The sequence below is a fragment of the Carassius auratus genome, chromosome 36, assembly GCF_003368295.1.
Source record: "Carassius auratus strain Wakin chromosome 36, ASM336829v1, whole genome shotgun sequence".
NCBI lineage: Eukaryota > Metazoa > Chordata > Actinopteri > Cypriniformes > Cyprinidae > Carassius > Carassius auratus.
In genome coordinates, this window is record NC_039278.1 from 20604624 (window position 1) to 20629618 (window position 24995).

The following is a 24995-nucleotide window of genomic DNA, read 5'->3' on the forward strand; positions in this document are numbered from 1 at the left end:
AAAGAGAAACTAACTTGATCAACAACATGGACACCTAAAACTATCGAACTCTTTAAACAAAAGAATATCGATTCGTTCAGAGACCCTTGTGAACACATCTGATACTCACAGGTAAGTGATAGAAGTATAAGAGAGATTGTCCTGAACAGGTTTCTAATGGCAGTGGTCTGGTTTAGTAGGGTTTATGTCAGACTGGAATGAGTTGAACAGAAGCAGGTTTAAGCGTGTAAAATACTTTAGATGTTTACTGCGCTGAAATGATATCAGAATTGTATTAACAGTATGTCATTAGATTGAACAAAGTTTGGTGTTTCTGTCATTTTGTCACGCGACATAAAGACAAACAGATAAAACAGGAAGTAAATGACCTGCAGACAAACTAAACACAAACCTGCTTCACTGCAGCTGAAAATCACTTTTACATTACACAATAACTTAGGATCATATAATATATTTTGTGTAAAGATTGAATATATATATATATGATAGAATATGAAATATGAAAAATATGAAAATATAAAGCTTGTACTTTGTACTTTCTTTGAAAACAGCAGGTCATAGTTCAGATTGCTCAGTAAGTTTACGAGTCTCTCACTTTGTTTCAAATGAATGATTGTGTTTCCATCACTATCAGTTCTACCAGAAAGACTCGGAGAAGATATTGTAACAATTCATCCATTTATTTATGACCCAGCATCTATATGGTTGTATTTGGCGTAGGCCCCATCCTTAAATAGCTGTCCGAAGGTACAGATTCAGTATTTCCTGCCTGAAGATGAAGGCAGGGGTGCAGCCGACCCCCAAAAACTAGTGGAAGAATAATTCCATTGGAATAGAGCCTACCCACAGAAAGGAAAAATTAATATACTTACCGGCTGTCTATCTTGACGTACCTAAAATAAAAAGAAGAAATAAAATAGATAGCAATCAACAAGCATGATAGACATGAAAACTTCAGTACTCGTGGTTTGACAGTTTATAATAGGGTTCCATTTATTATTATTATTTTTTAAATAACATGTGACAAGTCACGCTGAGAGAAGTGTAAGTCAGAGATAGAAAGACCACGGACAGGATCAAAACGTTTAGATGCTGAAGTGAATTCGCCTGGGCGAAAAATCCATAGAAAGCAGTTAAGAACACTGCTTCTAGCAGAATATTAGAGTATATGGAAAAAAGGCCATTGCAAAGGGAAAGGATTAATCTATGCAAGAGAGGCAGAGAGAAAGGCAACCTTTTGTCGGGGGAATTCGTAGAGGATTTAGCGAAGCCTTTGAGCAGTAATCGAGCGGAAGAATCAGTGAAGAGACTTGGAAAATCGGGATTAAAATATTTAGCATAAAATTGAATTTCAGCGAGCAATCTGCAAATTGAGGAGATTTTTAAATTGAGATTTTCGAAATTAAAAATGAGGAACGAGCAAACAGTGGTAACCAGAATAGGAAATAAAGGAATCTAGAAGGAATAGCAAAACATTAGAAAAAAAGACCAAGCTGAAGTGTAAGCTTTGAAAGTTGAAGGAGGAACTCCTTTAGACATATAATGCCTAGCTGATCTTTGCAAATCGTCTAATTTAACATAGATGCAGATAGGGGAGGGCAGGGTGTTGGTTCTGTATTGGCTGAAGGGCAAAGCCGTCTGAAAACGAAAGCGGGAGAGTGCGTCAGCAGTAACGTTGCAATGCCCTGGTATATGAGCAGCTTTAATAATAAATTGAAAGTGACTGATTGCCAGATAAACGTCTCAAAAATGACATGATCGTTTGGCACGATGACCTGCCTTTATTGATTATGGCAACACTGGCTTCGATATCGCAAAACAGCAAAATACGTTTCCTTGACCACTCTGAACCCCAGATTACACTGGCAACAACTAGAGAATAAATCTCGTAGAGCGCAGAAGACACAGAACCTGATTCTTTCTTGCCCTCGAAAAAACCCACCGAAGCCGATAGATGGGGCGGCATCGGTAAATAAATGTAGGTCTGCAGAGGATTCAAAGGCGTCATTGTAAAAGAAGGAAATACAGAAACGACCTGATCCTTAGGAGATTCTCTTGTGACAAGGAAGCTTGCATTTTGACTGTGTCAAGAGAAATGCTTAAGAATTCTAACAAAGTAGAAGGGCCTAATGTTTTTCCCGAATTAGGGCTTTCCCTCGGGGTGCAGGTTTGTACCGGCGTGGACAAACAGATTTCGGGTGTGGATCCTTGTAAACACTACAAATATGAGCAAATTTGCAATTAAGGAAAGAACAAATGGCCTCATTAAATTGAAAACAAAGAGCTTTGTTATTGAATTCTGCCACAGTAGAGCGACCTCTGGAGTTTGAAGAGATTCTTACATTTTCAGGACAGTGGACAGCGGCTGGATCGTTACTAGCAAACGCTTTAGGGCAAAATGAAGCCTTGTGACCGTTAGCGCTGCAAATGGCGCAAGTTAAGCTTTTTTGGCCTTCGAAATGGCGGACGAGCAGTTCGGTGTCGGTAACTGACCAGTCTAGTCTTGAATTAGAAAGTGAGATAAAGGAGGCAGATTTCGCTGAGAAGGACTTGTGGTACTCGTACACAGTCAACCATTTTCCTGTCGGCAGCAGGCGAAGGAAGCAGTAAGGTAGCAAGATTGATGTCCTTACCTTGGATGATATTGCTTCTTAAATGGTTAGACACTGTTGCGGCAACTGGTGGGGCAAAACGCCTACCGAATGATTGTGCTGGAGTTGCTGTGGCTGTTCTTTTTGCGGGAACGGGTGAAGATGATTTAGCCGTTCTTTTCCTTCCGGTCTGTTTTGTCTGTGTTGCCAATGAAGACCACTGAGCCCATGAAGAAGTGCGGCACTGTAAACGCGAACTTCGACGAGCAGTAACAGGAGATGGCAGGACGATTTCATTTGTCAGAATCGGAATAATCGCAAATATATTGCGAGTCTTGAGATATTTTTTGGTCGGCAACTGAATGCAAGCAACTGAGTGAAGCTTTCAGCATCTGAAAACTCAGACAAGTGTAAGCACAGGTTCTTTTATACTTCTATTATTAGAACGTGATTGGACAATTGAGAAGGTAATAGGTGACTCTAACAATCGAGTCTTCCTGGCAGAACTTATTCTAAAGCTTTCATTTGTCACATTTTAACCAGTTTAATATAAATTGATTTAGCGGTCTAAAAAAAAGTCTAAAAAAGAAAAACTATAATTTTTCTTTAAAAGGCTTTGAGAGGGAAATAACAATGGCAGAATCTTCACTAACAGCAAGAAAAACCAGGAGACGGAGTAAAGAACATGATCCTCCATGTAAGTCAATAACCCAGAAAAACACTTTGACTTTAACTTTTCTTTTATAACATTGAATATGAACAGTTCAGGAATGTAAAACTGATCAAATAATTTCATCTTAACAAGAATAAATCTTGTGTATATATATATATATATATATATATATATATATGTATGTAAGTGGTCATGTAATGAGCTTCACATTTAGGTTCTGATCAGCTTGTCTGGGTTCATTTTACAATAATAACCAGCTGACTGTACATGATCTCTTTATATCTGAGTTTCTTCAGCACTCTTTGTCTCTAAACACTCTTTACATTCAACCAGCTTCATGAGGTGCATCATGGGATTCTTCATAAACAGTATTGAAGGAGTTCACACTAATCCTAAATAATGTCTCTTTCCAGTAATGTCATCCTCCATGAGTTCACTGTCTGAGGAGATTCAGTGCTCTGTATGTCTGGGTGTGTTCACTGATCCAGTCACGACTCCATGTGGACACAACTTCTGCAAGATCTGTCTGAATAAATGCTGGGACAACAGCCAGACCTGCAGCTGTCCAAACTGTAACGAAACATTCAAGCAAAGACCTGATCTCAAGATTAATACCACACTCCGAGAGCTCGTAGATCACTGTAAGACGAAAAGTCCTGAGAAAAAGCCTGAAGTTCTGTGTGATATCTGTGAGGAAAGAAAGCTGAAAGCGCTGAAGTCGTGTCTGGTGTGTCAGAGCTCTTACTGTGAAACTCACCTGGAGCCTCATTTGAGAGTGACACGTTTGAAGAAACACAAACTGATGGATCCTGTGAGTAATCTGGAGGACTATATATGTCAGAAACATGAGAAAACTCTGGATCTGTTCTGTAGAGATGATCAGACATGTGTGTGTTCAATCTGCTCTGTGAAAGACCACAGGAACCACAACACTGTTCCTATAGAAGAGGAGAGTCAAGAGAAGAAGGTAGACGTTATTATTCTTTTAAAGGACTGATATCATGAGGAATCAGATTTTATTTCATTTTGTGAAATAAAAGTTCATTATGAAAACACATTGTGAGTTTAATCTGTTATGATAAATGTGTCTGTGTTGTTCTCTCTATAGACTGAACTGATGAAGATACAGAAAGACGTGCAGCTGATGATCCAGAACAGAATCAAGAAGATTCAAGACATCAAACACTCCGCAGAAGTCAGAAAAGTGAGTTTAAAATAATAAAATAAAATAAATGTAAATATTTATTACTGCAACAAACTTCAATGTTGAGGAAAGAAAGAGCCAAGACATAAAAATATCAAAATAAACAATCAAATGAATGACAGATGACTATTGTAATGATGAAACAGAGACGTTCGGATCCATGTGCAGAACTTTAATGATGAGGATGGTCAGACAGGCAATGATCAGTAACGGCGTCAGGTATGTAGGGATAACCAGAATCGATAACAGAAACAAGCAGATGTCAGGGGCAAGCAGCACAGAATCAGAGTCAGTATAAACAATCCAAAGGTCAGGTACAGAAGGAACAAACACAAGGTAAACGCTCGGAAATGTCAAACTGGCTAAACAAGACTTTGCAGAGAGTGAGAGTACTGCTTTTATGTGTGTGTAAATGAGGTGCAGGTGTGGCAAGGAAATTGGCTGATGAATGATGTGCAGGTGTGGCAGGGTGATTGTGATGCAGTGACTCATGGGGAATGTAGTTTGGGTTGGTGCAACACATGAGAGGTGCTAGAGTCCGAGTGACGTCTGGTGGTTGATGTGGAATAGTCCTGATTGGAGTGCCCTCTACTGAAGTTCATGGGCACTCCATCTAATGATCGTGACAACTATCACACTAAAATGTACAGTAACAGCCAATAAAACAAGAACTAAAATGTCCAGTGCCTCTCGTCCAGGGTGCAGATTGAAATTTATTACTTCATTTGAGGGAATCTGAAAACACATGTAGCCTATGTATGTGAACAAAAAATGTATGAGCAATAGTAACAGATTTCCCTTCAGGAACTCAAGCTGCATTGAAACGCTTTGGGGGAATGCCTTTTGCATGAGCGACTCTGAATATCATGTGTAATCTGTCCAATGGAAGGGTGTGACGTCACAGACGGGATGACGTAGCGACCAGGAAGCTATAAAAGCATGTGCCCCGCAGCTGGCTTCAGCTTTGTATCTTTCAGCAACAGCTCTGTGTGTGCATATAAAAAGTCTGTCCTGTCAGTCTTATTTATTGTATTATGTCCCTATTGGCTCCTCTAAAGCAGCAATAGCATGTCAAAGAGCAAAGCAAAGACAAGGCATCTGAAAGGCGAATCCAGATCGTGTTTCAGATTGTGTGTTCCTCCCTGCCCTTGCTACATCACGAGTGGGGATACACACAGTCATGTGCGTGGTCTGCCTAGGGTCGGAGTATGTTCAGTCGGCTCTCGAGGGTAACGGCTACCCACATTGTGAGAGCTTGCAAATGTGGACCCATCGATTCTGGAGGGCTGGTGGATCTGTTAGGGGAAAAATTGACAGGCGAGTCCTTATCTCCTTCCTCATCTGCCAGATCTGGCGTCCAATCCCTGGGTTCGGAAGCAGGCTCTGTGGTTTCTTCCCCCGAGGGTGAGGAATCGACACCTTTCTTTCTCTGAGGAGGCTGATGTGGAGACTGTCATCTGAGATTCATCACTCCAATCGTCACAGTATGAGGAGCTATTAAAGGTGGTTACTCACACAGTAGCCAGATTAAACATCGACTGGCCCGTCGAGAAACATTCTGAACTGCAGAGAAGTTAAACGAGCGCTTCTGTGGGCGAGGCACGACCCCCAGAGCCGTCATTTCTTTCCTGATCTCCATGATGAAATAGCATGATCATGGAATCACCCTTAATTTGTTAATAATAATAATCATTTGGACTTCCGGTTTTTGGAGAGGACGTTGGCGCACGTTTGGCTGCCACTTCTCCTGCCGTATTTTAGTTGTTTGTTATTTTAATTAATTTTAAACTCTTCTGAATAATTTTAAACAATTTTGAGTCTGAACTTGATGCTGGACTTCCACATATTTACCTTGTCTGAGCCAGCGTTTTAAAGTGTTTCCCCCTGATCTGTCTGCTGCTGGTCACATTTGTGTGCCATGATTCACCTTCACTGTAACGACTCTTGGATGTCATCATGCGACTTCATATGATCACCTGGATTATTGCCGGACTGAACTTCTGAACTTCACCATGGTAAGGTACTCTCTCTCTCTGATCTCTTGTCCTTGGGACACCTTGACCATCCAGATATCAGCGTCATGCAAACTTTGCATTCCATGCAGCTCCTCCGCCAGCCTAGTTATAATCATAGAGGCTCTCGTCTGAGTCGCTCTACTGCCAGTGCTGGAGTCACTGCACTTTGGTCGAACCTCAGGCACTCACTGCATCGTACATCTGGTTGCCGTGGAATCGGCCATGGTAACTGTGACGAGTGGGGTGGGGCCGAGGGACGTGGGAATGAGGAGTGAGGCCGGTGTAGTGATTGGAAATGAGCAACACCTGCAACCCACCACTGGTCTCGAGTCCCACGTTGGAGATGGAAGAATATAAAACTGGAGCGACGACAGTGAAGGACGAGAGAGGACCAGGCCTGGGCTTTTTTTTATGTTTTGCTTTTTATTCTTTTATATTACGTTTTGTGGTTATTTTGTGATTATTAAAGTTTCATTTTGATTGTGTGTCGGTTCCCGCCTCCTTCTTCCCGTAGTTATGGAGATTTTATTATTACAGTGGTGCCGAAACCCGGGAGAAGGAGGGACGCGCTGCTGAAGATCCCTCGTCGCTGTGGTGAATCCGTGGTGCCATCGAGCTGGCGAAGAGTGTGTCGCCATGGAAGCTCGAGGCGGTAGGCTGGAGCGAGTTGCCGGGGATGGGCGAGCTCACTGCCGGCCGCCCGCGATGTGGAGGGGCAGCTGCCATCCGTGAGGGAGCGGAGGAGTCGGCGCCGTTCACCAGGGGGCCGGAGCCTGGTGCCATCCACCGGAACAAGGAGGAGCAGGGAACAGGGGACTCCTGTCGGCTGCCCAAAACCGGAGGAGCCATCGCCGTCCACCGGGCGGCGGAGGAGTGTCGTGCCGTCCGCCACGGGCCGTCCAGTGCCACCACCAGGCACCGCGGAGGAGATCACCCAGCAGTGTGTCTGGGAATCGGAATTTATTTTGTATTTTTTCTCTCTCCCCTCTAGTCTCTGTCACTCCTCCTTCCATCTCCTTTTCTCTCGCCTCGTCTGTCCTACCCCCAGGTTCCCGCAGGTCCCCGTGAGCGTAGAGTAGATAGTAGATCACAGTCTCGAGGGTACCCCCTGCCTGCGAGGGGTAATGGGGGTATGTGACGAGTGGGGCGGGGCCAAGGGACGTGGGAACGAGGAGTGAGGCCAGTGTAGTGATTGGAAATGAGCTACACCTGCGACCCACCACCGGTCTCGAGTCCCACGTAGGAGATGGAAGGATATAAAACTGGAGTGACGACAGTGAAGGACGAGAGAGGACCAGGCCTGGGCTTTTATTTATGTTTTGCTTTTTATTTGTGCTCATCAGTCGTCCGTGAGGGGCTGATGCGCTGTTTTGTGTTTATTTTGTGATTATTAAAGTTTCATTTTGATTGTGCACCGGTTCCCGCCTCCTTCTTCCCGTAGTTATGGAGATTTTATTATTACAGTAACCTACGCTATCCTGAGGTTCTCTCTCAAAAACTCATGGCGAATGTGTGCTTTAGCACTACGCGACTTGCTCACTTCAACACAAGGTCAATAGACAATTAAACGGCACTTATCACTGACACTGTCCTTGACAGGAAAATTGACATTCTCTGTCTCAGTGAAACTTGGCATAAAGACAATGACTATCTTAATTTGAACATGTGTGCCCCATCTGGATATAAATATATTGACGTGCCTCGAGCTTCTGGTAAGGGTGGTGGCTTGGCCCTTGGCCTTGGCAAATATATCAATTGATGTTATTGATGCTCCTACTGTTTCATCATTTGAATGTCTGGTTTTTAAAGTCAATGGTGCTTAACCTGTTCTTGTGCTGCTCATTTATCGTCCACCAAATTCTAATCCTTTATTTTTTCCTGGGTTTAATGAGTTGCTGACACTTCTTAGTCTACTCTGTCCATCTATGGTCTTGACTGGTGATGTCAATTTCCATATTGATAATCCAAACTGTGTCAAAACTGCTACCTTTTTGGACATTTTAGATGGTTTTGACTTAACAGCATGTTACTTTTCCGACCCATAGGCTGGGCCACATATTGGATGTGGTGTGTTCCGCTGGTGTTTGTATCCAATCTCTGGATAGTATTGACATGAGTATAAGTGAGCATAGACTTATTACTTTTGACATAAATGTTATGTCTTCACGATCCATTTCTGAGCGCACTTTTTTTGTATCATCAAATTTCGTAACATCAAGCACATGGACTTCACTCTTTTTTGGACTTTTGTCTCTGGGCTTCCCATTACTAACTCAGTGGAGCATTATAATTCCATGCTTTCCAAACTTTTGGATGAGTTCGCACCCGTGCAAGAACGGCTTGTTACTTTTAGGAAACCCTGTCCATGGTTCACCCTGGATTTACATTTAATGAAAGCTGCCGGAAGACAATTAGAAAGGCAGTACATAAAAATCTGGCCTAACGGTGCACAGGCTTCTTTACACTGAACAACAGTCTGCTTGCCATTCTGCTTTGAATACTGCATGTAAGAGCTACTATTCAAGCATCATTGGTAACGCTGCAACAAATTCTAAATCACTGTTTAAGACTGTTGACAATCTTCTCAAACCAACTAAGGCTGTTGTTCATTCCTCTATTGACCAGTGTAATAAGTTTCTTCATTATTTCACCGGTAAGGTTAAGGGTATATATAGCACTTTAAATACCATCACTCCTCTTGAGCTAGTTAATATCCAGCCTTCAAACTTACCAACTACTACCTTTTCAAACTTTGAAATGGTCAGAGATGATTTATTTATTTATACTTATTTATTATAAGTACAGTGAAGTCCATGAACTCTACAACCAGTATTCTAAATCCGGTTCCCTGCTCGGTAATTATGAACACCCTTGCATCAATCTGCCCTTTTATGACTTCAATTGTGAACTTGTCATTAACTTCTGGAATTGTTCCTCCAGAACTAAAAATAGCTACCATTGCACCAGTCCCTAAGAATACTGGTTGTAATGTTTCTGATTTATCCAATTACAGGCCGATTTCTAACCTCCCATTCTTGGCTAAAGTTCTTGAGAGCGTTGTGGCTGTTCAGTTAAATAATCACCTAGCTCTGAACAATCTCTTTGAACCTTTTCCATCTGGGTTCAGAAGAGGGCAAAGTACTGAAACTGCTTTAATTAGGGTCATAAATGATCATCTTATCGCGGCGGATTCCGGTGCATGCATTATTTTGGACTTGTTAGACCTCAGTGCTGCTTTTGACAATATGTCACTCTCTTCTGCTTGACAGGCTGGAAAATTGGTTGGGTCTTTCTGGAGCTGTCCTCAATTGGTTTCGGTCTTATTTAACGAATCGTACCCAGTTCGTTGCATTGGGTAACTACAATTCAGAAACCGTGCCTGTTCGACAGGGAGTTCCTCAGTGTTCAGTATTGTGTCCAATATTATTTAACATTTATATGCTTCCACTTGGGCAGATCATTAGGAAACATGGTCTTGGGTATCACTGCTATGCGGATGATACACAGATTTACATCACCACTAGTCCTGATGTCCATTGCTCATTAATAGCTTTGCATGGTTGTTTAGCAGAGATCAGTATCTGGATGCATAACAACTTTCTGAAGCTGAATGGCTCCAAAACTGAACTGATGCAGATTGGTACAATGGCAGCTACTCGTAAGGCCGAGCAGATCAGTTTGATTGTTGATTCCTGTACGGTAATCCCCACTTCACAGGTGCGAAATCTTGGTGACATTTTTGATCCACAATTATAATTTGTAGCACACATCAAACACATCTCTAAAACTGCATTTTTCCACCTGAGAAACATAGCTCGACTTAGACTTTTTCTCTATTTTGCAGACACAGAAAGGTTTATACATGCCTTCATAACAACTAGGTTAGATTACTGTAATGCCTTGTTCTCTGGCCTTCCAGCTAAATCGTTGAGCAAGCTTCAGTATAAAAAAAAATCTGCCGCTCGTGTGCTCACTTGTACTTCTCCTCGTGAAAACATTAAACCGGTTCTTTCACAATTACACTGGTTTCCAGTAAACTCGAGAATTGATTTAAAAATTATTATTTTAACATACAAGGCATTTCATGGGACTGCACCTGAGTATCTTTGTGACCTCATCAGTCCTTATACTCCATCACGCTCTCTTCACTCTACTAACTCTCTTTCACTTCACCAGCCATCATGTAAGCTAAAGACCATGGGGGAAAGAGCTTTTTCATACAAAGCCCCTAAGATATGGAATGTGTTTCCTCTGCTCGTCAGAAATGCACCAACGTTGGGTTATTTTAAAAAGTTGATTAAGACACATTTATTTAAGACTGTCTTTCTCTAATGAATTGTTGTATTGCTTTTGGTCTTTTTGTTTTATTTTATTTATTACTTTATTACTGTAGCACTTTGGGTTTAAGAAAAGCGCATTACAAATAAAAAATGTATTATTATTATTCGACCTGGCTCTTTGGCCCTGTGTCCCAAAACTACGGCAATGTGGCGGGGCTGGGAGAACGTGGTTATAGAATGATGACATGGGTAGAGCAGATCAGGGCTTGAAAATGAAAAAAAATTCAATCGGTTCACTCCGAGCAGAATTAATATTCTAACAATTCTGTTCCTCCGTTTCTATGATATTATTACCATTCCGAAACCGGTTCGGGTGGAAGTTAATACCGGTTAATAACGTAATTATTATTATTTCTAAACAATAATAAATATAATTTTCCTAATAATAATATGTAATACATTAAAACTTCCTAATTACAGGAAGAAGATGGCGGGAACCTGCGGACATTCAAATAAAGACTTTAATAATAAAAATAAACACCGCTGCCGCTCATTTCCAATCACTCCACCGGCCTTGCTCCACTCCCATGGCTCTCGGCCCCGCTCCACTCGTCACATACTCCCATCAGCCCTCGCAGGCTGGGGGTACTCCCTCCGGGGGGGACCGCTCAAGGTGACCTGTGGGAAGAGGCAAGAGAAAAGGAGATGGAAGGATGAGGAGCAACAGAGACAAGAGAGAGAAAAAAATAAAATACAATTGTTTCTGGTTCCCAGACATGCTGCCGCTCTGCCCTCCACCAGCTGGGTGATCTCCTCCGCGGTGCCTAGCGGTGGCACTGGACCGCCTTCAGCAGACGGCACAACACTCCTCCGCCACCCGGTGGACACCGACGGCTCCTCCGGTTTTGGGCAGCCGGCAGGAGTCCCCTGTTCCCTGCTCCTCCCCATTCAGGCGGATGGCAGCGGATTCACCACAGCGGTGAGGCATCTTTGGCAGCGCGTCCCTCCTTCCTCCTGGGTTTCGGCACCAGTGTAATAGAGTACAAACTTCATAATCATCGGGAAGAAAGAGATGGGAACCGGCAGACAATCAAATGACAACTTTAATTATAAAATAAACACAAAACAGCACGACAGTCGCGGACGACTGCCGATCTCTTCCGTGGGACTCGAGGCTGCTGAGTCGAGCAGGTGTCGTTTATTTCCAATCACTCCACCGGCCTCGCTCCACTCCCACGGCTCTCGGCCCCGCCCCACTCATCACATAATATAATAATAATAAAGTACAGCGTTTTCTTTACTCAAAAAGAAAAGGAAAAAATAGAGATCTAATGTAAGCCAATAATAGATTTTAGATTTTTTTAGATTCAGTTTACAAACATTGTGAAAACAGTTATTAGTTTATCTCCAAAACAAATCCTCTAAAGTTTAGGCTATAAAAACGTAAATCCAAAAAAACTAATTAAGGTGAAGCTGATGCCTACCTCTCTCATTCGGCACGAATCCAGATGTTTCCATGTTCCCGGTGTATCTGGATGCTAAAATATTTATTTATTATATAGTGTTTGTACATTCATCGACATAAAACATCATCCTTCACATCGGCTTTATTAGCTTTATTAGAACACAACATTTTGTACAACGGAGAAGTGTAACTTTTTATTTGTTTCTTTAACTCTATTTTATTTTGATAATGAACAGGCTTCAATATGGCAAAATGATGTTGTTTGTGCACGTAAGGCGTTTTACAGAAGCAAGACATTATTCAAAGCTGTCAAGCTTTTGCAAAATAAAGAAAACTACTCTCTGCTGTTTCGTTTTCTTTTCCGAAAACTTTTGAACGTGTCACAATTAACCGTCATTTTGCAAATTTTTTTCTTTCGTTGCGTTAATCTGTTAATATGATTTAAGGGAAATATGTTGAATATATATGCCTATATGCCTTTTTATGTTATCCTATAGTTTTTCTGTTTTCTCCATTCACAGAAGTGCTGCAGGTGTGTGTGATCTGTTGAATTCATCTCACACTATCCTCAGATAAACTCTAAGGGCGGTGGATTGCCATTGTGACTTGCCTATGATGAGTTCACAACTGAGCAGACACTTCACTCCCTGGCTCCAGCGTCACATTTGCATAGGACATACTACAGGAATTTGTGATTGGTTGACAACAAATTTCAAATATTAAATGGAACGGTAAAATAACCTTATTAACCAGTTAATGGCCATTTCAAATTTTTGATTCTGTTCGGAAGTATAAAATTTCATTTAGTTTCTGGTTCTGTTCCTGTCTAAATTTCGTTCGCTTCCTGTTTTCGTTTTCATTCCTTGAATCGGTTCAGAGCCCTGAAGCAGACGCTTGCGAGCTATCTATCCCCCGGCTCAGCATCATCTTTAAAGGCTCCGGTGTTACCCACCAAGCCACTTAAAACAACATCAGCTTTGGTGGGCAAAGGGTATGTGGCAGAAGGTCAGGTTGGGGCAATGTCTTCACACCATGGCAGTCCTCCAAGCCTACAAAGCAGATCTGCTAACAGATATTGACGAGGGAGAGGAGATCAAGTCCGTTGTTTTTTCTGAACTTAGGCGGACTGCTGATCTCTCCCTCCGCACCACCATGGAGACCACTTGCGCTATTGGGTGGTCTATGGCAGCCTTGGTGGCCACGGAGAGGCATTTGTTGTTGACCCTGTCCGAGATAAAAGAGAAGGACAAGGTCTTTCTTGGACACCTTCCTTCAGCCTTCAGGTTCCAGGAGGCATGCAATCAAGTGGCAGCATTCCAAAGTTTTCTCGCTCATCGCTCTTGTGAAGCATCAGGGCGGGAGATGTCCCTTCCACATACCAGCTCCTCTTACCGCGAAAGCTCTGGGTCGGGTACTTCCAAGCCCAAATCAGATCTTCGGGCAGTCATTGAAGCCAGGAAGTCCTCGGAAAAGAAGTCCTGATGCGAGGGGCTCAGGACTTCAGAGGGCGGCCCCTACTGGGGTAGAGCAGAGTCCACCTCATCCTATGGTGTCCGTCTCCCCACAGTGCCCTCGGGAGGTCGGCCTGCCAACCCTGCCAGAGTTTCAGGGTGCAGTGGCTTCCGGCAAGCGCTGCTCTCAGTTATTTTTGCCCACAAGTGTAGTGTAACTGGGAGGCTCGACACCCCTTTGGGGGTCTCAAAAACAGTTAGATCATAGAAAAATGGATCTAGCTGCCTCAGTAACACCAGAGGTCAGTCTCGAGAGACTGATTCTCTTAGTAAATTATTTAGCAGCATGGAAACTACTGCCAAATGTATCTCAATGGGTCTTGCACACAGTAGAAAAAGACTACCGCATTCAGTTTGGCGCTCCACCGCCGACATTCAATGGGGTTATCCCGACGTTAGTCAGTCCCGAGCAGGCTCTGGTTATTGAACAAGATGTGAATACCCTATTAAGGAAGGAGGCCATGGAGGTGGCCCCTCGGGTTTTACAGGTTTTTTACAGGGACAGGGTTTTACAGACGATATTTTATAGTTTGTGGGATTTAAATCCTGCCATGATTCAAAACTGAAAATAAAGTTCTGAAAGGTTGAAACTAAGTGTTTGAAAACTCAAAATCTTACAAAAAAAGTTTAGCAAGATCGAAAAATAAGATTTGCAAGCTTGCAAAATGTAAAAAAAAAAAAAAAAAAATCTCTGCAAACATTAAGTTGCTTTTTAGATTTCCTTCTTCAGAACTGCAACATTTTTTTTTTACGATGTTGTGCAAAGAATTTTTTTTGGATTTTCAAATTTGTCACTGTTCTCCCACTGTATTAGTTTGTTTTCCAGGTTTGAAACCTTGTAAATAGTGATCTGAAAACTGGTGTGTGAATAGGTGAAAAAAAAGTTTTGAAACTCTGAAAACTGAAGTTCGAAAGGGCGAGGCTTATTACATTACATTACATTAGCATTCCTATTGCAGACAATTTTTCTAAGAGCAGAGTTTACCACACACACTTTGCGGAGATACACCCACACAGTTGCGAGCTTGCGACTCACGTGATTTGTGGCAGCGTTGTCACGCAGCTCTGCTCTGAAACTCTGAAACTCAGACTGAGTGAAAATGAAGCTTCGCAACCTCGCAACTAAAAAAAAAGCCTGGAGGGATGGCCTTCTGCTCTTGGCCAATGCTTTGCTGTCTGCTGACGTACAGTCCAATCCCAAGTTGTATTTCCTGGAAAGGTGGGATTGACCGACTGCTCCGCCAATGACAAAAGCGCACAGGATACGCAAACAGAGGATGCAACGATTTCTGGCCTCAAGGCGGTCCCGTCTAGGATGGTGTGTGGCCTGGTTCTAAAATAAGGTTACCGACTTGTCGCTGGAATTCACCATACAATTGCCAGTAGCCACTGAGTTTACCAATGATAGGCCGGAGGTACATCAGTATACACACTCACCTCACTTTCCTCAAGCAGTGGACCACTGACTCTTTCTTCATGTAGTGAGCGAATATTACAATTAAAGTGACTTCTATAGTGCATCCAAAAGAATATTTAAATATTATATTTAAATATTCAGAAAGGTGTACAGTGTGTTTTTTACTTTCATTAAAATATTTCAGTACAATTATAAATAATTGCCTATTACAAATTGAATGCATGGTTAACTTTTTTCTGCAATCACTATAGGCTATATGTATTGAGACATTTTTAAATCTATATTTTGTAAAAATAATAAAAAATAAACCTGAATTATAATCTAAACATCTGTATTTTCATATATTATATAAGTAGTATATATAAAATATAAGTATATATATATATAACATAAATATGTTGTTTAAAACATATGATAAACTATTTGTTCTCCACCACATCACTAAAATTTATACTGTGTGTGTGTGAAAGAGAGTGCTTTCTGCATTGAGGATATTCTGTAGTCTCAGACCTTCGTTTGGGTAAATCTTTACTGGATTGTCTGTACTCAATCCTTATCCATCTTCAAGAATCAGCTTAATGAGCATCTCTTCCAAATTTATTAGACCCTCTAACTTTAACACTCACTATTCTAAAAAAAAAAGAATAATGTTAAGCTTTCTAATCTTTTGTATTCTATCGGTTTTCTTTTATTATACAACCCTCTAACCTAATGGTTAGAGGGTTGGGCTCCCAATCGAAGGGTTGTGAGTTCTAGTCTCGGGCCGGACGGAATTGTGGGTGGGGGGAGTACATGAACAGCTCTCTCTCCACCTTCAATACCACGACTTAGGTGTCCTTGAGCAAGGCATCGAACCCCCAACTGCTCCCCGGGCGCCGCAGCATAAATGGCTGCCCACTGCTCCGGGTGCTCACAGTGTGTGTGTGTGTTCACTGCTCTGTGTGTGTGCATTTCGGATGGGTTAAATGCAGAGCACAAATTCTGAGTATGGGTCACCATACTTGGCTGAATGTCACTTCACTTCACTTCACTCACTCACTTCACTCATTAACAAAGGCAAAAAAAGACCTCTAACACTAGCTTGCTCTATTCTTTTTCTGTTCTATAGGTTTTCTTTTTTCTTTATTATATTATTTAAAAGCCTTTGTTACGTGTAAACTTACCGAGACTTGTTATACTGTAGCACTTGTACATCATTGCTCTTTTGTTGTTTTTTATTGTTTCTATTGTCTGTTTGTGACAGATTGAGAGAGAATAGAGCTGACATTTTGAGTCACAGACTTTGCAAAAACCCAACAAAAACACGTTCTGAGAGTCCAAAAGCATTCACTGCGCAATGAAGCCTGTTGGAATTAAATACAGTTAGAATGTCCTTATAATTTAAGCCATGAAAAAAAATTTTTGTGCTGTAAATTCATTTATTCTTTGCTGAAATTTCTGCGTTTTAATGGAGAGAGCAGGTCATGGCTGCTTAGCAACAGTAGATGCCTTTAGGAGTGCAACTGCCTGAGCGCTTTGGAAAGAAGGAGAAAGCGACGCGTTTTCCACGCGTTTTTAGGCGTGACATGTGAATGGCCCTTAACACGGTGTTTTGTTCATTGAATTCATCAGATTTTCAACGAATCAAGTGAGCCAGTGATTCAACAGTCCATTCAAATGGACTCTCTTGTTTCCTTTCTAATAGAATCAGCCGTTTTGAACGAAAAGTTTGATTTGAACGATTCAATAAATACTTAAACCTTGGTTTTGCTCTCACCTACTGGCGGTTTTATTGTCATCATTATTTATCCATGACAGGCCTAAACCAGACAAGGTGCCAGCACTAGCCTACTACCAGCACAACAACAACAACAACAACAAAAAAAACACATTTAGCTAAATATTTACCAAAATTCATCATTTTCAGGCCCCAGAAGGAAAAAGGCTCATAAATAACAGTTAATTTAATAAGGCAAATTTTTCAATAAAACCTTTTTAAAAATTATGATTTTGTAATTTGTTATCATTATGTGAAATTAGCTACAGGACTAACCCCTCGCCCCCCGAAAAAGAAACTGAGTTGAGGAAAGTGAGTCTTTCGCTGCGTCAGGTGTGTATACTGATGCACCGCCGGCCTATCAGTGGTAAACTCAGTGGCTAATAGGAATGGGCTAGTTGCATATCTCCACCATCTTGGATTTCCGGTCTTGTGAGTGTGTGCGTAGATATTTCTGGTTGTGCTAAACATCAGTGCTGAGAACCGGAGAATTCCAATGAATACCTTCTATATGTTTACAGGATTAATAATATCACTTCAAATGCAAATAAGATATACACCTCTATTATTACAATACTATAAATGTTAACTGAGCCAGTGGATTTGAAACTTGTGTATGTTTGGGTCTGGTGAATGAATTTAATACAGTTGTTCCCTACTGATCACGAAATGAAAGTTGAACTCATGGTGTGTATACACAGCTACATAATGTATTTTTATCTTACCAATTATATAAATGTACCAATTACTTATTTCTCGAAAATGTTTGTATTACATTGATTTTTTTTAAATGAAATATTTACCTCATGAGACGTGGGCTGCGATTTATCTTCATAAGTATCCATTTCTGAATTGTGCACACACATCAGTTTGTTTTATCATTATTTTCACAACATATTTTATTATTTTACACAATTAACTAATACATGACTAATTTTAATATCTGTTTTATCAGATAATTAATGCAAAAGAATAACAATATACCTGCGCTGCTCGGATAATGATTTATGTCAGTCAGATAATGATTTATGCTTCAGATCTTTCACAAAACAAATAAACATTTATAAAAACACACATGAATGCAAACAGCGATCTTTTAATTAATGCAAACCTACCATAATTACATTATGTTTAATTGTAAAGCTACGATTGACAGTCAATCAATCAATCAATCACCTTTATTTATATAGTGCTTTAAACAAAATACATTGCGTCAAAGCACTGAACAACATTCATTTGGAAAACAGTGTCTCAATAATGCAAAATGATAGTTAAAGGCAGTTCATCATTGAATTCAGTTATGTCATCTCTGTTCAGTTTAAATAGTGTCTGTGCATTTATTTGCAATCAAGTCAATGATATCGCTGTAGATGAAGTGACCCCAACTAAGCAAGCCAGAGGCGACAGCGGCAAGGAACCGAAACTCCATCGGTGACAGAATGGAGAAAAAAACCTTGGGAGAAACCAGGCTCAGTTGGGGGGCCAGTTCTCCTCTGACCAGACAAAACCAGTAGTTCAATTCCAGGCTGCAGCAAAGTCAGATTGTGCAGAAGAATCATCTATTTCCTGTGGTCTTGTCCTGGTGCTCCTCTGAGACAAGGTCTTTACAGGGGATCTGTATCTGGGGCTCTAGTTGTCCTGGTCTCCACTGTCTTTCTGGGCAGTAGAGGTCCTTTCTAGGCTCTGATCCACCATCTGGTCTGGATACGTACTGGATCCGGGTGACTGCAGTGACCCTCTGATCTGGATACAGACTGGATCTGGTGGCCACGGTGACCTCGGAACAAGAGAGAAACAGACAAATATTAGCGTAGATGCCATTCTTCTAATGATGTAGCAAGTACATAGGGTGTTATGTGAAGTGTTTCCGGTTCCGGTTTACCTAATTAATGCAGCCTAAAAATCCTTTAACGGATTTGGATATTAAAAGCATATTAGTATGTTATGTGTATGCCAGGTTAAAGAGATGGGACTTTAATCTAGATTTAAACTGCAAGAGTGTGTCTGCATCCCGAACGATGTAAGGTAGGTTATTCCAGAGTTTAGGCGCCAAATAGGAAAAGGATCTGCTGCCCACAGTTGATTTTGATATTCTAGGTATTATCAAATTGCCTGAGTTTTGAGAACGTAGAGGAGTATAATGTAAAAGGAGCTCATTCAAATACTGAGGTGCTAAACCATTCAGGGCTTTATAAGTAATAAGCAATATTTTAAGATCTATACGATGTTTGATAGGGAGCCAGTGCAGTGTGGACAGGACCGGGCTAATATGGTCATACTTCCTGGTTCTAGTAAGAACTCTTGCTGCTGCATTTTGGACTAGCTGTAGTTTGTTTACCAAGCGTGCAGAACAACCACCCAATAAAGCACTACAATAGTCTAACCTTGAAGTCATAAATGCATGGATTAACATTTCTGCATTTGACATTGAGAGCATAGGCCGTAATTTAGATATATTTTTGAGATGGAAAAATGCAGTTTTACAAATGCTAGAAACGTGGCTTTCTAAGGAAAGATTGCGATCAAGTAGCACACCTAGGTTCCTAACTGATGACGAAGAATTGACAGAGCAACCATCAAGTCTTAGACAGTGTTCTAGGTTATTACAAGTAGAGTTTTTAGGCCCTATGATTAACACCTCTGTTTTTTCTGAATTTAGCAGTAAGAAATTACTCGTCATCCAATTTTTTATATCAACTATGCATTCCATTAGTTTTTCAAATTGGTGTGTTTCACCGGGCTGCGAGGAAATATAGAGCTGAGTATCATCAGCATAAAAGTGAAAGCTAACACCATGTTTCCTGATGATATCTCCCAAGGGTAACATATAAAGCGTGAAGAGTAGTGGCCCTAGTACTGAGCCTTGAGGTACTCCATACTGCACCTGTGATCGATATGATACATCTTCATTCACTGCTACGAACTGATGGCGGTCATATAAGTACGATTTAAACCATGCTAATGCACTTCCACTGATGCCAACAAAGTGTTCAAGTCAATGCAAAAGAATGCTGTGGTCAATTGTGTCAAACGCAGCACTAAGATCCAATAAAACTAATAGAGAGATACACCCACGATCAGATGATAAGAGCAGATCATTTGTAACTCTAAGGAGAGCAGTCTCAGTACTATGATACGGTCTAAATCCTGACTGGAAATCCTCACATATACCATTTTTCTCTAAGAAGGAATATAATTGTGAGGATACCACCTTTTCTAGTATCTTGGAAAGAAAAGGGAGATTTGAGATTGGTCTATAATTAACAAGTTCTTTGACCAGTTCTTTGGGGTCAAGTTGTGGTTTTTTTATGAGAGGCTTAATAACAGCCAGTTTGAAGGTTTTGGGGACATATCCTAATGACAATGAGGAATTAATAATAGTCAGAAGAGGACCTATGACTTCTGGAAGCACCTCTTTTAGGAGCTTAGATGGTATAGGGTCTAACATACATGTTGTTGTTTTAGATGATTTAACAAGTTTATACAATTCTTCCTCTCCTATAGTACAGAATGAGTGGAACTGTTCCTCAGGGGGTTTATAGTGCACTGTCTGATGTGATACTGTAGCTGACGGCTGAATGGTTGCAGTTTCATCTCTAATAGTATCGATTTTAGAAGTAAAGTAGTTCATAAAGTCATTACTGTTGTGGTGTTGGGAAATGTCAACACTTGTTGAGGCTTTATTTTTCGTTAATTTAGCCACTGTATTAAATAAATAAGTCAGAAACAGTCAGAAACATTGATCATACATAACAGTCAGAACAAAACCAGCTCTTCGAAAATGAAAAGTATTGCATATTTGAGTGGTTTGTGTTTGAAAGAAGAAACCCCTGTGGACTGATTAACCTGATGTCGGCACTGATCTGCATAATCAACAGAAAAATAAAGCAATCTCCGCATTGTATCTTGATTAATTTCCACATAGAAGTACACAAAAATGTAGGGAGGATGTTTCCCCGTGTCTTTAATATACCAATATCCGCTGTTAAATAAAAAAATCATTGATTATATACATCTAGCCAAGTTTTATATGTAAGTTTCCCTTATAGTAAATGCGAGAGTCGCAAGACCGGAAGTAACTATGCATACACTCGCATCGCTGAAGCTCACCGGCACCATCTTGTGCACCTAGCCCATTGTATGGTGAATTCCAGTGACAAGTCTGTAACCTTTTTTAAATTTTAGGACCGTTTATTTTGCGTATCCTGTGCACTTTTGTCATTGGCGGAGCAGTCGGTCAATCCCACCTTTCCAGTAAATACGACTTGTGATTGGAATGTACGTCAGCAGACAGCAAAGCATTGGCCAAGAGCAGAAGGCCCTCCCTCCAGGCTTTTTTTTTAGTTGCGGGGTTGCGAAGCTTCATTTTCACTCAGTCTGAGTTTCAGATTTTCAGAGTTACAGAGCAGAGCTGCCACAAATCACGTGAGTCGTAAGCTCCCAACTGTGTGGGCGTATCTCCGCAAAGTGTGTGTTGTAAACTCGGCTCTGAAAAAATTGTCTGCAATAGGAGTGCAAATGTAATGTAATGTAATACGTTTCGCCCTTTCGAACCTCATTTTTCAGAGTTTCAAAACTTTTTTTCACCTATTCGCACACCAGTTTTCAGATCACTATTTACAAGGTTTCAAATCTTGAAAACAAACTATACACTGGGAGAACAGTGACAAATTCGAAACTCTGAAAAAATGATTGCACAACACCATTTCAAAGAGAAACTGAATTACTCTATAATGAAAGTAACTTGTTACCAGGTAAAGTAACTATTTGCGTTACTGTAAAAAAAAAAAAAAAGTTGCTATATGTCAAATATATATATATATATATATATATATATTTTTTTTTTTTTTTTGGAGCAGTTTTCACAAGTCAGTTAAAATGAGTACAACAGACAGGTGTTCGTACATAACTTTCATTATTTATTGCACGTCAACAGACAGCAAGAGTTTTATCCTGCACTTCCAAGCATCATTTTTGTAAGAAAAGTGTTTTTAGCTTTGTAGATGCGTGTGTCACACATTACATGTACACATTACATGCACGTTCTTGCCTTTGACCTTGACTTTGAAAATGCCAACTTTTCATCGGATTGCTCCTGACTCGCCATCTCTGCTGATGCTGCGAATCTCGCGTGTGTTTGTGTGTTTGACGCCGTTGGCGTAAAAACACTGGCTCTGATTGTCTACCATAAAACACATGACTCTGCCTTAGCCAATCATAATAATTATCTCATTATTAACCCACCTCCTCACTCGCTGTATGAGCCAGGGGTGCGTTCGGATTACATAGTTTATTAAATCAATGCATAGTAACGCACTGCATTTAACGTCCAGTAATGTTAACGGCGTTATAACGACAGGAAAAGTAATTAGTTAGATTACCTCGTTACTGAAAAAATAACGTCGTTACCTAACGCCGTTCTTTTAAACGCTGTTATTCCAAACAATGTTTATAGCTGAACCGCTCTGCTATGAAGCTGAAATTCAAACAGCTTGAAACAGCTTGACCGTGTTAATTGCCTAGTTGGTACAGTTCTGGAGTTTCTACAAGCCAGGTTCTCTGCAGGGTTAACCCACTCCACCTTAAAGGTTTACGTGACTGCCATTGCGGCTTACCATGTCCCCCTTCTAGTGACATGAGACAATTCAATCAAAATATTTCAGATAGACATCTGACCCTTAAAACTGCTTTGCTACAGGCTATTACTTCTCTAAAATGAGTTGGAAATCTACAGACTCTTTTGGTGGCCCCTACCTACCTAGACCTTGCGCCCGGCATGGCCAAAGTGTTCTTATACCCTCGAGCGGGTTATGTTCCTAAAGTTCCCTCTGTCACACCACAACCTATAATGCCGCAGGCTTTCTGCCCTCCTCCCTTTTGGGAGCCAGAACAGGAAAAGCTAAATTGTATATGTCTAGTTCAAGCGCTGGACACATACATACACAGAGCTGCCTTGTGGAAAAATTGCTTGTGTGGTACGGTCACCCCAAGAGGGGCTTTCCTGTATCTAAGCAGACCCTTAGTCATTGGATAGTCGAGGCTATCAACGTTACCTATGAGTCCTCTGGTCTTCCCCCCGCCTTTGGGAGTCAAGGCTCACTCTACATGGGGTATGATGGCCTCAAAGGCCTTCTTAGCAGGTGTCGCCCTACTGGATATCTGCAACACTGCGGAATGGTCCACACCCTCCACATTTGTCAGATTTTACGATCTAGATCTGAGAGCCACTACTGGTTCTTCTGTCCTCTTGCCTTAGATGTGCTCTTCGGATACACACTAGGCAGGGATTTGAAAGTCTGGTGGCGTGGGCACATCGTTACCCATAGCGTTTTGACGCAGCTCGAGTTCCTGAACAGGAACGTCTCATGAATGTAGTCATGGTTCCTCGAGGGAACGAGACACTGCATCTTGATGCCATACACGCGACACCCCTGCCAACGCATGTCCCCTACTCGAAAGCTGAAGCCAGCTACGCAGCACATGCTTTAATTGCTTCCTGTTTTCTACGTCACCCTGCCTGTGACGTCATGCCCTTCCATTTGACAGATTACACATGATATTCAGAGTTGCTCACACCAAAGGCGTTCCCCCAAAGTGTTTTAATGTAGCGTCTCGTTCCCTCGAGGAGCCATGGCTACATGCTTAACCTTGAGACATTCTTCTGTTAGCAAACACTGCTAATAATTTGTTGCCTGTCCTGGTTGACCAGAGAAACACAGATAAAGAGAAAGCAGTCCGTGTGGAGCTCTTCACTGATCTCATCCGCTCCATTGAGAGACATCAGACTGAACTGCTGGAGATGATGGAGGAGCAGCAGAAAGCAGCAGAGAAACAGGAGCAAGAGCTGATTGAAGAGCTGGAGCAGGAGATCACTGAGCTAAAGATGAGAAACACTGAGCTGGAGCAGCTCTCACACACTGAAGATCACCTCCACCTCCTACAGGTCAGTAAACATGATTACTCTGATCAATCATAATGCAGGATATGACATGCTGAAGGATTTCTCCTCTCTCCTGCTGTAGATTCACTCATCACTGTGCAGCCCTAGAAACACCAGGAACTGGCCTGAGATAAGTATGAAGACTCATGAGAGTCTGGAGACTCTGAGGAGAGCTCTGACTCAACTGAAGGACACTATAGATGAGAAACTCACACTAACTGGTACATCAATACACACTGATTAGATAGAAACACGATAGTGTACTCCGTTCTTTAAATATAAGCTTCAGATCTGATTAGGTTTTATTGTGCTGTGTCTCTACAGAGCTGAAGTGGATGCAGCAGTATGCAGGTACAGTGTGCTGTCTGCACTACACTAGTTTACATTCACACACTCACTGCTTCATTACTGCACTACAATCTGATTAAACACTGGGTTAACTAAAAACATCAGCATCACAGAATATCTGTATTCCCTGTTTTTTCAGTGGATGTGACTCTGGATCCTGATACAGCTCAACCTAAACTTATTCTGTCTGATGATGGAAAACAAGTGAGACATGGAGACATTAGACAGAAACTCCCAGACAAACCAGAGAGATTTGATCCATGTGCCTGTGTCTTGGGAAAGGAGGGATTCTCCTCAGGGAGATTTTATTTTGAGGTGCAGGTGAAGGGAAAGACTGAATGGGATTTAGGAGTGGCCAGAGAATCCATTAACAGGAAGGGAAAGATCACAGTGGGACCCAGTGATGGATACTGGACTGTGGCTCTGAGGAATGGAGATGAATATAAAGCTTGTGCTGGTCCTTCTGTCTCTCTGTCTCTAAAAGAGAAGCCACAGCGGGTCGGTGTGTTTGTGGATTGTGAGGAGGGTATGGTCTCCTTTTATGATGTAGAGTCCAGCTCTCATATCTACTCTTTCACTGCTCAGTCTTTCACTGAAAAACTCTATCCATATTTTAACCCATGTACTAATGATGGAGGTAAAAACTCGAACCCACTGATCATCACACCTGTCAGTTATAATAAATGAATTTACTCGATTATCAAATGCAAGATTCAAATAATGAATTTTATAATTAAAAATCTGGAAACATTATGTGCTGCTATTTTTTATCATTTGTTTTTCAGTTTTTAAAAT

General features: G+C 41.3%; 1 protein-coding gene across 3 annotated transcripts; it reads left to right on the forward strand.

The window, feature by feature from the left end:
• On the forward strand, positions 1–24966 carry LOC113055596 (E3 ubiquitin-protein ligase TRIM39-like). 3 transcript variants are annotated; one of them, XM_026222016.1, is made up of 8 exons: positions 1–111; positions 3205–3288; positions 3678–4231; positions 4373–4468; positions 23622–23855; positions 23935–24073; positions 24168–24203; positions 24340–24966. In XM_026222016.1, the coding sequence occupies exons 2-8, from the start codon at positions 3225–3227 to the stop codon at positions 24885–24887; spliced, it is 1671 nt and encodes a 556-aa protein (XP_026077801.1). In that variant the 5' UTR covers positions 1–111; positions 3205–3224; the 3' UTR covers positions 24888–24966. The 3 variants fall into 3 exon arrangements, with proteins under 3 accessions (XP_026077801.1, XP_026077802.1, XP_026077803.1); XM_026222017.1 differs by having other exon boundaries at positions 24177–24203; XM_026222018.1 differs by lacking the exon at positions 3205–3288 and having other exon boundaries at positions 24340–24965.
• Positions 24967–24995: the final 29 nt, after the last annotated feature.